Source organism: Anomalospiza imberbis, chromosome 2 (genome assembly GCF_031753505.1).
Source record: "Anomalospiza imberbis isolate Cuckoo-Finch-1a 21T00152 chromosome 2, ASM3175350v1, whole genome shotgun sequence".
NCBI lineage: Eukaryota > Metazoa > Chordata > Aves > Passeriformes > Viduidae > Anomalospiza > Anomalospiza imberbis.
In genome coordinates, this window is record NC_089682.1 from 70,272,409 (window position 1) to 70,291,221 (window position 18,813).

The window sequence follows — 18,813 nt, forward strand, 5'->3', positions numbered from 1 at the left end:
AGCAAATATAAACAACTTCAACTACTATTTTCCAACTATGTTTTCATTTTTGGGGCATCAAAATCAAACATTACAGGCAAATTTATTAGGTTAAAATATGAAAGAAAGAAAGAAAGAAACCTGCTCTCAGGAGACAGCATTACACTCCTTGGCTTAAAAAAAGTCATTTACACTTCCAGCCAGAAAGGAAGTGATGGGAAATGGAGATTATGATGCAAATGTTAATAAAGCTGCAAGGCAGTGAGTGCATGTTTAAAAATAATCATGCTGTAGATATAGTAGATAAAGCATTGGTTTACATCACCATAATAGTAAACCTAATCTTTTTATAATCTTTCATAAAGCCTTGAAAACACATCTTGCTAAATTACACTGCTATTTGTAGGCATTTGTAAAGAAGTTTTCTAACAAGCAAATGAAAACAATCCCTTCTTTTCTATTGTTTTGCAGTTTAATGTTTTTCCCATTATTATTTTTTGCTTGCATATATTTATCCCTAAAGGTACATTATCCTCAGATATAGCAGAAAAGAAAGGAAATAAGTTAGGAAAATACACTTAGAGCCTCATTAGAACTTGTGTTTATTCTGTATTTTTGAATTTGTTCAAATTAATTAGGAATACAATTCCCAGAAAGCATAGACAATGAGCAGTGGTCTAATTGCATAACAGTAATTCTTAAGAATACTTTATAATTTGACTTGAAAAGATCAGGGAATTTTCCTAATTATTCACAATAATCTGACTTTCAAAGCATTAATGAGGATTCTAGTTTACTGAAAATCATATTAAACCACACTGTCACAATTTTACTAGTGTAACTGCAAGAAAAAGAAAATTATTTAATTTTTGACATATCCTGACACCCCAAGAATTATAGCAAGCAGTTTGATTGTTTTGGAAATAAACACATGATACACCAAGTGTAACCATTTCATGTTAAGACCAGTCAAATTAGGTTTTTAAAAAGTGCAGATTAGGGTTTTGAAACAGAAAAACCCAAGATTTGTCACTTAGGAACAGGATTAACTACTTATATCTGAAGTTTTAACATGCCTTTCTCTTCTCACATCTCCATATGCCTACAACTGAACTGAATGAATGGCCACTTCCTTTGCATGCAGGAAGCTTTTGGTATGCTTTTGGTGCACCCACAAGGACAAATAATCCTCAGATCCAGAGGCACTAAAAACCAGAATTTTTGATCAGGGTAGACATCATCTGGCTGGCTTCCTGGTGACAGGATCATTCATACCTTGGAGGGAACAATGTTAAACACAGTGTAAGTGGCCTGTATGGCTGAATGTGATATGAAGGGACTGCTAAAAGCTACCCATTTTTTCCTCATACTTTTTTTCCTACATTACCAGCATTTTTCTTGACAAGATGTTTTTGGTTTTGTTTTGGGTTTTTTAATCCCATCCTCACCCCCGCTCTTTCATTCACTTGGGCAAAAATCAATTGAGCTATACAAGACTACAGATGAAGAAGACATCCTAGGAAAGTGTTCAAAGCCAGGCTGGGCTCTCAGCAACCTGGTCTGGTGGAAGAGGTTGCTGGCCATGGCGAGTAGGAGGGAATGCAATGATTTCTCGGGTCCCTTCCAGTCCAAACCATTCCATGATTTTAAGCAGCCAGTTGTCCTAATTAGCAGCAAAAAAGCCAGGTGGAATGTTGCACAGTGCGTTTTTAAAATTGTCATATGCTGACCTACAAACTCATTAATGCTGAAAGAGACAACTCTAATGTGCTCCCTGCCTTCTTTCCCACTGTGTGCCTTGCGTTAGCCATGGAAATGTTCTAGCCAAATGGCAAATTGAAAGTGGCATGAAAACCAAGCCAAATTAACCTGAATCACAGACCAGGTGCATATTGACCATCATCCACAGAGATGGCAGCAGTAAGAGCTGGCAGATGGGCATGGTGTTGGGTTCACACGTCCCCTTTGCTGGCACCACACTTTTGTACCTGGCCCCTCATTATAGATCTGTGACTCCTATGGAGAGCACTGCAAGGTCATCACTGCTGCCCTGCCAACTCAAGTTGAAGGATGTGGGAAGAAGGAAAGATGCAGGGACAGGAGCAAGTACCTAAAGTGAGTAGGAGACAACTGGCTGTTTAGGATAGCAATGCACCTGAAAAAACAGTCAATAAAAATATGCCTTTACAGCACGAGTCCTGCTGGGAGGAAAGGGAAAAATAAAACTGCTCTCCTAAGCTTAAGAAATAGAAAGAGAAGTTAACAATCAAAGGTTTATGAGGCTCTTGAGAGCTAAGGCAGATATATAGTGGAAGAAAACAGTGTAGTAATAATAATGCTTATTCAATATTTCTGCAATTTTTTGTTCTGAAAAATACACTGGTATTATGAACGTTTTTTCTGACTAGAGAATCAAATATGAAACTTTTAACCCACCTTTTTCAAGAGTAACACAAGGCTTCAGAATGTTGCATTTAACCACCTTTGCATGCATGGTGACAATGTCTAATCTAGAGTATAGTTAATGCATACAGATTGAAAGAAGGGGGAAATCAAATTATCTCTATTGTCCCTTTTTTCAAAATTTTAAGGCTATTAGCCTCATTACCATAAATATGCCCTTATAGCCACATTTAACTGCATCTTCTGTTAAAAATGTCTTTTTCTATTAATATGTAACCAATAATCAACCAGCTCTCTAAGGTTTTCATTTTGAAGACAAGTACCTGGAAATGGGATCAGCATGGCACATGTTGATCTCACTGGTGCAAAATCAACAGAAATCCCCTTTCCCTAACTGCCTCCTCTCTTCCACAGAGAATTCAACAAAATCTTGGAGGCTTTTTTTTTTCTCTTTTCACCTACTGCTCATGCTCTTAAAGGTCACTTGACCTTATTTAATTCCTGTTACTACATAAATTCAGACACATAATGTTTGGGTAAAGGAAAAAAGTAACAGGCCATGGCTCCTCTGCAGTGCCAAGAGACAGGCATTTACAGACACCTGGAATGACTGCAGTGAGAAAACCCCTATTGTTTTCACATTATATATTAACTTGGGTTCAAATCCTGAAACATGGTTCACTTTCCATGCACAAAATGCACCAGCTGTTTCAGGTGTAGGAACCAAATTTATGCTGACAGTCGATCACAGTTTGCCAATCATTAGCAAATAGTACCTATGTCATTTTCTGCACAAATTACTGTAATTACTGACAGCAGAACAAGGTATTTCATCTCCTAATAATGCAAATGAAAATCATTTGCTCCTGTAGATGAGCACATCAAGAGCTGCCTTAAAGTAGTTTTACTTTTTGATGAGACGTTAATTTTTTCAAGTCTTTGTACTACATAAATCTGTGCTTTTTCCTGCCTTTTTTTTCTGATATAGATTCATTTTTGAAATCTACAGACATGACACAGGAGAAAATTATTCCAATTCAGGGAGAAATGCTATTTACTTTGTATAACATTAGGTAATATATCTTTTAATGAGTATAGCTGGTTGTTTGCTAAGTTGAATGGCTCTTTGAGACAAATATTTAATAATTTGTCACCAATAAAATGGAGACAGAAGGAGCAGCCTGTCAGTTTGGGATCTGTTTAAAAACCATGCATGTCGGGCCAGACTCATCAGTTTCTTTTAGTTCTCCATCTGATGAGGGAAATTAAACATTTATCTTCTCATCCCTGTTGTAAAGCTGAGCAGAAATACTTTATTGAAAAGCTCTCTGTCAATTATGTTGAATCTTGAAAATACAAAATGAAATCAAAGTTCATCTTGCAGCCTCTTATCTATTTGCAATCAACCTGTAAATAATCAATCTGTCATCCATTCAGTTACTTCCTTAAAAACAGAGAGATATCAAGGCACAAATATACATATAATTTTGCTTTTTTATGTAAGGCAAATTATGGAACTATGATATTAAAAGTTGAACAGGTATATATATAAATTATACAGAGAAGGAAAATAGATGGTGCTTATTGAACAGAAATACTAAGGCTAGGACACTCTGAAAATGGATTCATGAGTCATTGCACTTCACTTTGATTCTTTTTGTCTCTCTGAAAGTGTAGTTTGGTCCCTTAGCTCAGTTTGCTGATGATCCTGTCTTGCAGCACTCTAGGAAGCAAAGTGAAGCGAAAATGGTTTATTTTCCAGTGAGAAGCACCCTCTACTCTCACAGAGTAAAATGAGTAAAGTCAGACACTTGTGCCTTTCAAAAAAAGATGAGGACAGGACCTCTACTAACAGGCCAGGGAGTAACAGCTTTAAACTGCAAGAGAGTAGATTTGGATTAGATATTGAGAAGAAACTCTTTACTGTAAGGGTGGTGAGGCACAGCTTGCCCAGAGAAGCTGTGGATGCCCCACCCCTGGGTGATGCCCCATCAAGGATGGGGGTGTGTTCAATGGGGGTCTGACAAACCTGGTGTAGTTGAAGATGTCCTCGATCATTGCAAGAAGGCTGGGAGTAGATGACCTTTACAGCTCCCTTCCAACCCAAAATATTCTTTAATCATTGTATGATTCTATGACTTCTCAGAAATTATGTCAAATATTTGGAAAGGGAATTGCATTCTAGCATACCTAACTAGAAAGAGAATGTGAACTCACATTTGAAACAGAATTACAGATTTTTTTCAGACTGGTCCTAGACCATTAAAGATTTTCTAGGAACTTGTACATAGCAGAATTGAAATGCAGAGTATAGCACTTAAAAATATGGTTGTTCAAGCCTGAGAAAACACTACAGATTTTCTGTGACTAAGAGTTTCCCTCTTAATGAGATATAGCATAGCACAAGACCCTGCTGTTAGTCCCTTGAGGAGTTCTAGCTAGGAGGAATATTAATGTGGCCTAACAGCTATTTCAACTAATAACAAACACTGAACTTTCCTGCAATGCTAGAGCCAGGGTGTAGGTCAGTCTCAGGGAACTATATATGCAGCATTTCCAGTGAAAAACGAAACCCTGGGGGAAAGAATGAATGTACTAACATCTTGATTTATTCACAGGCCATTTCTGGGCCCCATTTGGAAAATTTAGGCAACTATTTGGATGAAAAGATTCATACCAGCGAGACTCGACTGAAGTATACATGACTGATTTTAGGCGTAAAGAAACTCAACTTTGATTTGAGCTGGACAAAACTCTCTATATGAAGTCAAGACATAGCATTAAAAGACTTTGCACAGCCCAAAACAAAGGCATTTATACCAGCCTCCAAATACTGAAACATGCTGTGAAAACACCCTTTGGTGAAGAACTAGCCACCCAGCAGATGAAATTGTTCCTAAGGAGCATGGTCCCAGCTTCAGCAACAGAAAATTTGAAATGACAGAGAAATGCAGATTAAGATACCAAATTATCTGTTCTTATATTCATTAATATTTTCCCATGTACTGAAGTGTTTTCTAAAATGTTTTATCCTTCCTAAAGCAAAAAAAGATGGAAATGAAAAATATATAATTACTGTTGAGGACAGGCAAAGGACATGTTTTTTTTGTCTGGAAGACACCCTCTTCATTTCTGCAGATGGAGGACAAAAATAGCCCCATGACTACTCTTCGTCTTCAAAGGATAGTGAAATGAGAAAATTTTGTTATGAATCTTGGGACAAGAAGAAACTCAATGGATCATTATTATTGTCAACCTGAGGTAGAAGCAGCTACAGTTGCATTGTGTCTAACAAATGGCTGTCTGGCATACCCAGGTATTTCCCATGCTACAGACCTGATGTCCTTCCTGGTAATCACAATCCTCACTTCTTCTACATATAGTACAGATCTTGTTTATTATTAGTCCATCAAATTTTGTTTCACACCCTCCCTAGGGAGCACAGAGAGCAAACTCACACTTCAAAGGTACGCTGCAAGGCAAGATTGCTATCAGGTGCTGATAAACTGCCCCCCACCTCCCACTTAGTCTTTGGTATTTCAGATAAATGGCTTCAGATCACTCATTTATTCATTGTAGGACAGACTTTCTAAATTTCTGATCATTTTTACAGCTTTCCCCTGGAGTCTCTCCAACTGGCATACACCCTTCTTGAAGTACAGAGCTCAAAGCTTTATCTGTAAAGGATGAAAGGAATGCTCCTATGTCTTTGTAAACCATACCTCAATTTATAAAACCAAATATATTATTTGACTGTTTCATCACAGTAGGATGTGTTAGAGACAAGATGTTATAGCTAACAAAGTTCTAGCTACTCTTCCCCATTATTTTCCTACAGTTTTATGTGAGCACTATTTAGCAGATATGTGGTTATTTCTACTGAAAGCCCCTTGCAGTTGACCCTGCTCAATTACATCTTTGCTTTTTCAGATCACTTTCAGTTTTGAACCTTCCCAGCACATGGAGTCATCTGAGGAAAATGAGGAAACATTGCAGAAGAGAAGCATGGTCTCTTCTGGCTATCATTGATCTTCAACCTTTTTCTAGATGCTTCTAAAGAGACTCCCTACTCTTTCAAATATTCTTCTGAGATTCTAAAAATATACTGATGCTTCACAGTCCCTTGGCTCCTCTTGTTCACTTCAATAAGGAAGCGTTTTCTGCTTCATCTTTCCAGTTTTTCACTTTACCTTCTCCCCACGGGTGTTCAAGCCCGACCATTGCCAGCAATCAGATTTCATCACTTAAATTCTGCTGGTCTGTCATCAAGACCATCAGGACCTGTGAGAGTGTGAATATCTAGCTTCTTTAAGTGCTACCAGACCTATTGCTTCCTTGTTTGAGGCTGAGATCTTGTCCCTTTGTTGCTGGTTTTGATCATGATAGCAACCTTATCAGAGATGACTTTTCTGTGAAAACTGATGCCAGCAAAAAGGTAGGCACTTTTCACATCTTGTCTTGAAAGAACCTACAATCACAACATCTCTCTGTAACTGCTAAGTACATCTCTAAAATTACAATCCTGCCTTACAGAGGGGGTCTGATTTGCTATAGTAGTATTTAAAAGTGTAATTTAAAAATAACTTTCAGAAATTTTGGCTTTCATATTTGATAATAATTTGAGTTTAGAAATGATACACAACTCACCTACAGACTGTGGACAAGATTTACCTGTGGCCTACCATTTACATTGAGTTTATTTTTCAATTACAGTATATAAAATGTAAATGTGCCCACAATAAATAATTTTACTAAATTATTTGCTGTAATTTTGCTTCCTTATTTCAGTTCTCTCTGTTGGAGTGAATAATATGCCTTTGTATTGATTTTGTAAGACAACCTACAAACTTATGTTTTGCATAAGAAACACAACAAACAAAAACCCAAACATAGTTTTGAGAAAGAAAAGTCTATCATGTCCTTATTTGCTAATACCACTTTCCAAAATAAACATGTCAAGCATATCTTGGGGCTATTGTTTTTTTAGCTTATGCAACATATCTTTTATCATATCCTAAAGAGTTTTGTGTCATTATACCCTTTTTACATGTCATGAAGCTCCAAGATCTTGCTTCGCAAATGTTTCTTCCTATCAACAAATAATGATAGGACAGTTTTTTTTTTCTAAAGAATCCAAGAGCTATTTTGCTTTTGTTCATATAAGCTACTACTCAAAATTCAGAAGGCAACATCCCAGGTAATGAACACAGAGCTTTGTGCTCTTGGAATATTTTGGATATATTCCCTAGTGTTTATGGTTTCACAGAGATTTCCTCCACAGATATAATTTGCTTTTTCAAGCTTTCAGAGTTGCATTTTTCTCCAAAATTAGCCATTAAAGATATAACCAATAAGCTATCTCCTTGCCTTTCTTGTTCAAAACCAGCCAAAATCTACACTGGAAGAGGTCACAACATTTTTTTTTTTTCATCTATCAAGCATATAAAAAGCCTAATGTTGAGAAAAAATTATCAACTTGCAATTGGACCAAGCAGCAGAATTTCTGAATGAAAAAAATCTTAAAGGAGTCTCCGCAAAGTAAGAAGAACAAGTAATACTCTCATAAATCAATGGCTTTACTGCCAACTCAAAAGAATTGAGAACAGCTGTCTACGTGTCAGGGAGCACAAAACTGACACAGCAAGGCTGTACTTGGTTTCTGTAAGAATGTCACTGTGTCTGCAACAGAGGACCTTCCATGCATGTAAAATTCAGCTGCCCTTTGTACACGTCACTAAAACAGTATCACTGTATCACTGATGTGATACAGGCAGGATCAGAACATTTTTGCACTGGACTTCCTGGTCTCATATCTTACGACAGCCCAATTGCAAGGAATGATCTTCTGCATGGACAGTGTGTTTCATGGCAAACAGCAAAGGGTCTTCCACCTGAACTCCAAAAAATAGCTGCAATTTCTAGGAACTCTAACAGCATGTTTAGAGATGCAAAACAAACAAACAAAAACCCCCTAACTGATGAAGGGAAAGCAGTTCTTCAAAGCTGTTGAACAAATGTTCTAAAATAATAAATGGCAAGTCAAAGATAAAATACTATATGGGAAATTTCTATTTGACTAATGTACTATTTATTTTGTTTTAATGAAGGATAACTGAAATTTAATCTAGAATTTGGAATACTAAAAGCAAAATGAGGATGACAGACCTGTGGAAAGGACTAGGGGAATCCAGAAAGGACTGGAAATAGCCAGATGAGCAACTATTGCAATTAATCACTTTGGTGTTTGACTTCTAAGACAGCTATTCCTGTCAGATGTTCAGAGATGCCTTAATGTAACTCCTTCCTTTTTTTTTTCCGACTAGTGCAAACAAAATTTTAATATTGACAACCTAAAATAATTTTAAAATAGGCTGCAGTGGGATATTTTATTTACCAGATCACTTGAATCTCTAAAGCTGAGTCAGCTTTGTCTCTCCACCACTATTAGAATCTGTAATGCCTTTCTCAGAAGACTTAAAATACTTCCTGCCCATGCTTACGATTACAGGACAAAAGGAGACAAGAAAAATGAAGAGACATAAATGAAGAGCTACAGCTCTTCATGCTATAAAACTTTAATTAAATACCATTTATTCTTTCAAAGGCTCTCTTCATGGCAATGCAGTATTCTGCTGATGTGTGTTGTCTTCCAGACAGCAAATGTCTTGAGAAAGATCTGGACATATAAAAACTATCAAGAAGACAGATCTTGCTATGTAGATAATTAACTGAAAAATAAAGGATGAAAACACTGTTCTGTAGTTTCACGTGACTAATTTGCACATTAGGCTTTATATCCAAAAATGGATGAAGGTCTCCAAAGAACGAAACAGAAGGATTTTGATTTTCAGACTACCCAGGAGAAATGAAAGACACTGTGTCAATGGACACATTCCACACAGCAGGATAATACCCTTCTTCTGTTGCATCAGGATGTCAATTAGGCTCCAGCAATAGTTGTTATATAACTGTTTAAAAATTATTATTAAAGTGGTGAAAAATCAAGCATAATAATAATTCTCTAAAATTTACCTGAAGAATTTAAAACGAGGATCAGATGGGTAGAGGGAAAAGGCCAAGAAAACTGCCACTCCCTAGGAAATTCTCACTACTCCATTAAGAAACAAGAAAAATGATGTTGGCTTCCTGTCTACAGGAAGGTTTTCCACACTCAGCTCAGTAGTTTAGCAAATAATGCCACACTGTCCTTCCCTATATTTTGATTTATCATGTATCTGGAAATACTGATGAGATAATTAACACTCACTACACTGTCTGCTGCACCTCCTGTCCTCCTGATGAAAATAGCAATGGCAAACGTAATGAAAGGGATCTTCTCTAACTCCCCTTTTAACTCTTACAGAGCACTCTAGAATGGGGAGGGAAATGATGAAACTATTTTCTGACCCAGAAATTTACGACCCAGAGGAAAAAAGGAGTACAAAGGCATGCTATAATGACAAAATGATGAGACTTAATGTATATTACATTTGGTCAGGAGAAATCTTTAGAATTGAAAAAGAAACTGGCCAAGATTCATGGGGAATTTTCCTCACATTTGGCATAGACAAAAAAAAACCAAAATCAAAAGAGGTACTTAGTCTTTGGGATTTTTAAAAATTGCAGAGAGTAAAAGGACACAGTGTCAAGTAGAATCCCAAAGAACACACACCACAGTTTTTCATACAAGCCCGAGACAAAAGATGTTCCAATAAACTTTTCAGCAGCGTGCTGGAGATCATTATGTAACTGGAAAATCCATTTAGAAAGCAAGTTCCTTTAAAGCATTTCCACAAGGATAGGATAAACCAAGTACAGAATTTTTAAATAGTCTGCTTTACTGTCACCCAGAAGGATGCCATATGAACCAAAGCTGGAGATGTGTCCATCACTTATCCAACAGCTGAGCACAGAAATTAATAAGACCTGTCTCTAAAGGAAGTAAAGCCCAAAAACCCAAGCCCAACATCTTCCTTCTCTCACATTTTCAGAAAAAAAGTTTAGAGTTAAACCTGTGAAGATGACAACAGTATCAGGGGAATCTAGTAAGTCATGCTAACAGCTCTTGATTTGCACCAAAAGCCTCAGAAGTAACTTTGACCACAGCAAAAAGGCCAACACCGCATGACAGAATGATAAAAAATAAGGTCACGCTGGAACACCACACCCTTTGATGTCTCTACTCAGAGCTGATGAAATCTTGGCAACTGGATAACAGTACAGAATTCCTACCTAATTCAGAAAGGACAAGCACACAAAATTCTTTCAATTGAAATGTCAATGATCTGCTTAGCTCCAAAAATGGTTGAATTTGGTCTGATGTGACACAATTTTGCAGCACCATCTTCTGCCATTTAACTGTGATTGTAATGAAAAAGATGATGGATTTATTTTCTTTCTCCACTGAAAACAAAAAGCAACCAACCAAAGCTTATTTCTCTTGAAACAAAATCTCCAGTTTGTTGGCATCCAAGCCTACCTGCACATCAATCTTTCCCCGAGCTGCTGCTTTTGCTGTATTGCAGCCACAGTTCATTAAGATGAAATGTGTTCTGCTGGAGCTGCCTCATCAGTAAGTATTGCTGAAGCAATTTAGTAATGATCTTAATGCACAGTGTTGAATTTTTATAGCCATCTCAATTGGCTATTAAAATACAGCACTGCACTTTGAAATTGCTACTGCACCACTTCAGAAATAGTTAGCATGATGGAGCTGCAAAAAAGCAATGTTCCTATCAGTGGAAACCTTACTCTTTGTGAATGATTTCTGGAAAATTTTACTTAAAATTCACTATGAGATTAGATATTCATTTTGCATTTGAACACAGGACCCTTCAGACCTGCTTGGAGAATTCTTAAGAGTTTAATGGTTTCAAGGGAAAAACAGAAAAAGTACATGCATATTATATTGCTGCACAGTCTTCCCAGACATGTTGTTTACTTCTTTACTGCTAATGGAAAATGACAATAAAATAGAAAAGGGGAAAATCATAGTTATCATGAAAATATAAGACTTCAAGCATGTAATATCCTATAGTTCACAGGAGAGCTCCAGTTTTAAGGGAGACAACCAGACAGAAGGAGGGATGTTGAATTCCCTTTGAAATTATCCATTTTGATTTGGAAAATAATTTTTTTAATGACTGACTACCAATCTCCAAAGATGGTTAAATTAAGATTCCACCACTTCCTGCCATTAAACTCCATTTTTAACAAAAAACATAACAGATTTATCTTCTTTCTCCACTAAAGACAAAAAAGAAAAAGCCTGAGAAACTAGAACTGAAATGCCATTTGAATAATCACTATTACATTGTGAAATTGTATACAAGGACTACTTTTCCTCAGGAATAGAAGAAACCACATCACAGAGTCGATGTGGGACTTTTAAAGAAAAGATTAATATATGGTAACTTACACAAATGAGATGGCAAGCCTTTACTGACCAAAGGCAGATAATACATTTGGTATTTTATTTATACCATGAAAAAGAATATGATAATAGCAGCTGTATACATTTATCATCACTTAAATTAAAGAGCATCATCCTCAGTCTGGGAAATATAAAGGTGCAGATATAACCTACTACTTTTACCACATCAGGCACTGGCAACACAAATGTGTCAAAATATGGTTGGAAAACATCAGAGGCTTCTATAGAACTTTTGTCATGGTGCTTTCTAATTTTATGATTTTCAAGATAATATAATTTTAATGTGGTAATCTATCAGATATTCTTATATTAGATAATCCTAGACTGCAGGGAAGCCATGCTTTTTAGTGATGTTAACTTCTAAATGACGGTTTGAGCCACTATCTTAAAACTGGAAAAGTATGTACCAGTGTTTGATGGAGCACTTTCTGCTAACTGGAGGAAATACGCATTCCTTCAAGCAAAGACATTTCTCAATAAAGGGTATTTTAGCTTCAGTTGTGGTGGTTTTCTATTTATACCTGAATTAAGTGATACTTCAGGTTACAGTAATATTAAGTGAAGCACTTTTAGAGTTGGGAACCAAAATAGTTTGTTAAACCCTTGAGACTTCAGAAAGTTTGCCTGCTTCCTCATTTTTATATGGTTGTGTCTTTTAAGCTGCTCCATTTTGCTCTGTTTTAGATAAGGATTCACAGAGCACAAAAGGAGGCGAACATTGAAAACCAGAAGTAAATTTACAGCTGATAGGATCATAAGACTGAAATTCTTCAAAGACTGTAAGAAAAGGTTCTGTACAAAATGTGAAAAAATTATTTTATTTGAAACACTTTGGACCTTACAAAACATTATTTTTTGATTAAGAGAATATCTGCCTAACTTGCCATAAAACCCCATATTCCCACATGCTTAAGTTTGCTATGGCATATTTAGTGTGTCTTAGATTAGAGAAAAAAGATCATTAAAGTAATAGAAGTGATAGCTGTAATAAAAAAGAATAATAAAAAAAATATTTACATCATCAGTCTGAAGCAAGCACTTGCAATCAGTTATCAAACAGCAAGATCTGAAAGCTCTCACTGTTCTCTGAAATTGGGAAATAAATGGGGTTCTTTGTTTGCAAAAAGCCCCTTCTTTCATTTTAAGTGCTGCAGCTATTACCTGAGATAAAAAGGTAACTTTTGACTTTGCTTTGCTAGATAAAAGTCAAAAGTTTATTCCTTTCCTTACTGAAAGCAACACTTTTAATTTTTTTTTAAATGAACCCACTATTCTGCTATTCTGAATTGAACACCTTTTTTTTATTTTAGCAGACATTTTGAAACACACATCATTGAAGCATATTTTTGTGACTATTACAGTTGTCACTGCAAGCTGGGATACTATCCATGCAATAGAACACACAAGACATTTCCAATAAAGCCATCAATCCAAATTAAAATATATCTATTCTCATGAAAAAAAAGAAGCATGAACCTCTAGGAAACTACAGGCAGAAATGGACTAGAGGACAATTCAGTAAGAATCCCAGATAAATCTACAGTGAAATCATACCTTATATTGATAGTGAAAAATCTCTGCATCTTCTCCAGAAAATCTCATAACTTACCAGAGAGCTAAAAATGCACAAATTAAACCATACAGATTCTTTTCTTAGTATAGTAAGAAAGCTTCCTTGCCATCCACTTACTTTATTCAGTGACATCAAGAATAAAACAAATAGTTACAGGAAAAGAAAATCTACCTTGTGCCACAGGGTTGCTTCAGTTCAGCACAGAACACAACAAAATGGGAACTCTGGAACTGGTTATGCCCAATGACGTAGTCTAACATTTAGACAGATATACATAACTCTCAAAATAAATGAGCATTATGCCCTTTTTATTAATCTTATTTTATTTTTGCATATTTTATTGAGACGTCTGGTTTAGGAGCTGCCTTTTCTGATTAAGAAATTTAAGATAAGAAGAATAGCCATCCAGAGGGAGATACAGAATAGGGCTGAACAGTGCTTAAGAGATGCATTGATTTTTAATCTGAAGCCCTAAAATATGATCACACTCCAAATGGATTAAAAGAAAAGTTTTGATATGGCCCTAATTCTGAGAGCAAAAAGAGTAGGGAATTAAGTGCCTCTAAACATGTTTTAGTGCCCAAAGCTGTGTGAGGTGGACCTCATAAGAATGTGTCACTGGTTGAATTCATCACGAATGAGCAAAAAGTATGCTTTTAGAAAACAAAAAGTGAGAGAACTGCTGGTGTGTTCAGAGCCTTTTCATCAAAAATATCACGAACAGAAGGGCAGCTCCAGTCATCATGGCAAGATCCTGACACAGCTCAAACACCGTAATGATAGGCACTATTATCATGCAGGGTATGGGAAAGTAGTCCTGTTTCTCTAGGACTTTATACTCAAGTCACCAGAATATCCAGAGAGCAAAATTAGCTGTACTTTATGTTGTTCCCTTTTTTTGGGTGTTTTTCAGTCTGACATTTTTTCTCTGAATTTTCCTGCTGTTCTGCTTCACATACCCTGAACTTCATTTCTGCAGTTCTGATGTCATTTAAGACACAACATTTCCTACAGAAATGAGGTCAAAAGTTTATTATCTGATCCAACAGTGCTGTAGTTACAAGAATTCTTATTTTCTTCCCTTTTCCCCCCCCTTCTGGTACATTATATCAGAGTTTAAATTATCAGCTAGGTAGGCAATTAGGTAGATAATATTTTACGTGACCTCTGTGTTTACCCAAGTTTTTGACTACCAGAAAATTTCTACAGTAGTATAAATACATTTTTCTGCTGATCATTTAAAAATGAAATTAAAATGAATCAAGTTTAATTTCTATCACTTGTGCATCAGCATGTTAATTGTGCATCATCATGTTAATTGTGCATCATCATACTACTCAATGCTTCTGGATTTAGTAAAAGTATATTTGAAGTGTGGTAAGACAACATTAAAATCTTGAGGTCAGTGGAACTACTTTGGTTTAAAATCCTCCAGTCAAATGCAATAAAATGGGACTGAACACTGGAACCCCTGAACAGTGACTGAAGTTCACAATTCACTGCCCATACACAGTTCTTTGCAGGGTCTTACAGGAAGCCAATGCATAAGTTATATTACAAAGCCAGACAGCACCATTAAACTGCTTTTCTTTGAATGCCTGCATTTTGCTCCCCAGGAACAAACATTGCAGCGTGTGCAATCCATTCTCATTACTGCTAGTCTTGTTTCAATACAGAGCAAGAAAAGCTTATTACTTAATGACAGGATTTTCAGTAGTGTCTAAATCCCGGTGATTTAAATAAGAAAGATGCAAGTAATTTTTTCCTCTGTTACAGCTGTCAGCCACTGTAGAGATGCTGGCTGCTAAGACCTTCAGTGCCCTGGGAGTGACTGAAACAAAACATCTACTGTTGGCCACTCAATCCTTTGCAAAGCCATAAAGTGAATTGCACACCTGCCTGAAGAGACATGCAAGAGGCATACAAATGACAATCTCCCAAGCACATGAAAGAGAGGAAGAGCCTGCAAGGATGACAGTTAGCAATTACCTTCAAGACAGAGACTGTGGCTATCTGCAAATATTTGCCATCAGGTGTGTCAGAGTGAAGATCAGCTTTAAATGCCTACACAGCTGAAGCTGTCTTTGAACCCTTGCTTTTCCTCTTACACAAATCATTTGTGTCTTTGCTTACATCTTCTTCTCCCAGAAGTAAAACTAAAGGGTTACAGGTTTAGCACATATGACACTAGGAGAGCATTTCTGTAAAGCAACAGGAACAAATGCATGGGGATTGGCATTCAGAAGGGACCTCATGGCAGCACAAGACCATTCCCTTCCCCCTTCACACACTCAAAGCCATCTCCAGACAATGCTTATTCAATATCTGATGTTTAAAATACATTCACCAAATTAATCAATGTCTTCTATATGGTGGTTGCTAGCTACAAAAATTAACACCCATTAGAAAAACTCAATTAACATCTATGGACTAATAACTTGTAAAAGCCCTCATCCTGAATATCTCAGATGAAATTAAAAGGACCTCTACATATAAAGCCTTGCAAATTTCCTTCTTTACCAACTTCAAGTGTTGAAAGATGTAATCTACTACGCATAGACAAGTTAGAGATCTCTCCGTTTACCTGGTATTAGGGATGCCAAGACTTGCTTTCATGTGGTAAATTCTCAGGGCAGAAAGTAATGAACTCAGTAAATGCTGGGTTATATACTGACAGAGACAGTCAGGAAAAGAACTGAAAATATATTTGCAACTCTGAATTTGGTATGGAATAACCTCCTTGTCTGAAAAACAGATTTACTTTCTTTATTAATTTTGTGAGTAGGAAAGAAGGAATAGTTTGGAAGCTACCATGCTGGTTTTCAGATCCTGCTCTGGACACCATAACATCCCAATTTCACACTGAGAAGTAAGAAACACTGTTTATATAAATACTAAGTGTTTCTTACATTGCATAGTAATGGTGTGAAAGACCAGTTCACAGACAAATCACCTGAAATACAAGGAGATAAGCATCACAGGTGTGACTACAGCCAAGAGTCATGTGTTTTATTCTCAACTTCTGCTAAGAATTTGATGCCTCTCAACAGATATTTTTTTCATGGAAGTTTTCGAAAAAAAATAAAAGGAAAAATGCTCTAGATATTAAAAATAATATTGGTAAGTATTTTCATCCCACCTATAAATTATTTATTTTCTTAATTTTGCTTTTTTATCTGTAGAATACAGAAAGCCTAACAGAGCAGGCTTCCTTGCTGCCTGAATTGTGAAGGCAAAACCCCTGGCTTTTGCAGAATACTAGCCATCAAATTATTTTTTATCCATGTTTCCAGATGACTATAAAAGCAAAAATATAAAAAGTATATTTAGCTTAACAATAAATTAATTATTTATAGCACTTATCTGTAGCAAACTTCATCTAAGAACATAGATACAAAATCATATTTTCAGCAGGAAACCACAAAAGTTCTAAAAGTTACTTTTTTGGTATCCATTCTGTTTTATGAAAATAATTATAAAAAGAACTAGTTACAGGTATACATTCAAAACAAACACAATGCAAACCCATTATTAGATAATGATTGCCTTTCTTGTCTGTTTTCAAGATGTAGCTAAAATTTGGTCATGGTGAATAATTTTTACTGCTTCATCACAACCAGAAAAGACAAGTTAATTTTAGCTTCTTTAGCCTTAGGTCTCTAAAAATGACTATCACATCACACACTTAGTTTAATTCCACATCTTTAAAAACACTGCCTGCACTTCTACTCTGAATTCACACGCATACAAAATACCATTAAAAATGCTTTTCTGTTAGAAAAACAATATAGCATCTTAATTGTCCACAAGAATCCAGACTTTCAGGGATTTACCATCAGATGCATGTTTAAATATACCTTACTCTTTTCCAAGAGCAGAGCATAATGAATACTCTGCAGTGTAAAAGAGTGCACTGTTTTCAGTGTTGCACTATCTTTTTTGAGTATTAGAGGTCAATTTCAACAATATATCTCAATATATTAAATATACTCCACTACTGCTACAAAAAAACCCTATGGAGAAGGATACTATAATAGTACATGAGGGAACATGTAAGGGAGAACACTGAAAAAGCTGCAGATTATTCACTATACATAAATTAGGGAGAGTAATCTCCTGTGCACTACATATATTAAGATACATGCAAATGTCTTAATTTCATTTTATATATATATATATATATATAAAATGAAATTAAAAGACCTGCTTATGAAATAGATTATGGATCAAAAAAATTAACTGCTGTTCATTCTATTCACATCTACTGTGAAAATATGCATTTTCTTTGTCCAGAAATTAGCTATGAAGAAAAATGCTTCTAGAAAGGAATTTGGCAATTTGGCTTTTTGTTTTGTAACCATAAGGTTCTGCTGGAAGTGATAATGTTCATTGAGACTAGTGAAGGTTTTGTGCTAGATTTCCACATAATTTTGTTGAAGAATTAAATAAAATTTTTCTATGGATCTGGTTAAGTTGATATTCTTGAGTTCATGTTCTAAAGATAACTAGAAAAAAACGTAATGAAAGTAGAGAGATCAAGCTGGGCAATCAAAATGCCTTCTGAAAAGAGGAAGAATTCAGAAACTCCACATTCAACAGCACCTTAAATCAAAGTCAAAGGTCTGACCAGAAGAACTTTAGAGGTAGTATATGTGCTGCCGTATAGTATCTCTGTGTGTCTTTAGAAGGTAACGAGACATCTCTGCAGTAAACATTGAATGAAGCAGACTCCTTGAACTCCTTTACATTTCAGGAAGAGACGTAACCATGAATTCAAGTTCTACCAGCCTAAATGAACTACATTTCAGTATTTGACAGGTCAACCAGTTAGTAAATGAACAAGGTCAGATGCCAATTAAGCTACAAGAGAGGTTAAACACCAAGTTTAAAATGGATGTCTTTCTTATCTACCTTTCGGTCCTTTGAACAACTTGATCTCTACGACGGTCTCCAGTATAGGTCTCCTTCGCCGGACGTACAATCGTACTATGGAACCAGCCTCCTTCAGGGCCTCCACGGCTTTGCTGTGTGAGACTTCCGACACGTCAACCTCGTTCACTCGCAAGATGCAATCGTTGACCCTACAAGAAAAACAAAGAACCATAGGTACTAAGTGCTTGAGCTGTTACTTCGGAATAAACAAAGTTTTGTCAGCAGTGCTGTGAAATGAAGATGACTTCACTGGGAATCTCAGAATTGCAGAATATGACAAGCTGGAAGGGACCCACAAGGATCATCACATCCACATCTGCCAGATGACAGACTTAATGCAATGTGCTTCACAAGCAATGAGACAGAGCACTCAGTCCTTCCAAAAGACACACCTGATTCAAACTGGAGTCTACCCACTCACTCTCACCTACCATCCTCCTTCATAAACTGGGGTTACATGCATTATAGAGATAGAAATAAGTAATAACTTGTC

The 18,813-nt window shown here is 36.2% G+C and overlaps 1 protein-coding gene across 32 annotated transcripts in view; it reads right to left on the minus strand.

Annotated features, from left to right (window-relative positions):
- The window catches only part of DLG2 (discs large MAGUK scaffold protein 2), a 984,419-nt gene that overhangs the window by 281,008 nt on the left and 684,598 nt on the right, over window positions 1–18,813 (minus strand). For all 32 annotated transcript variants that reach the window (XM_068181606.1, XM_068181605.1, XM_068181599.1 and 29 more), the window contains one exon: window positions 18,300–18,469. In XM_068181606.1, the coding sequence (XP_068037707.1) occupies window positions 18,300–18,469 (170 nt within the window). The remainder of the gene's footprint in view (window positions 1–18,299; window positions 18,470–18,813) is intronic.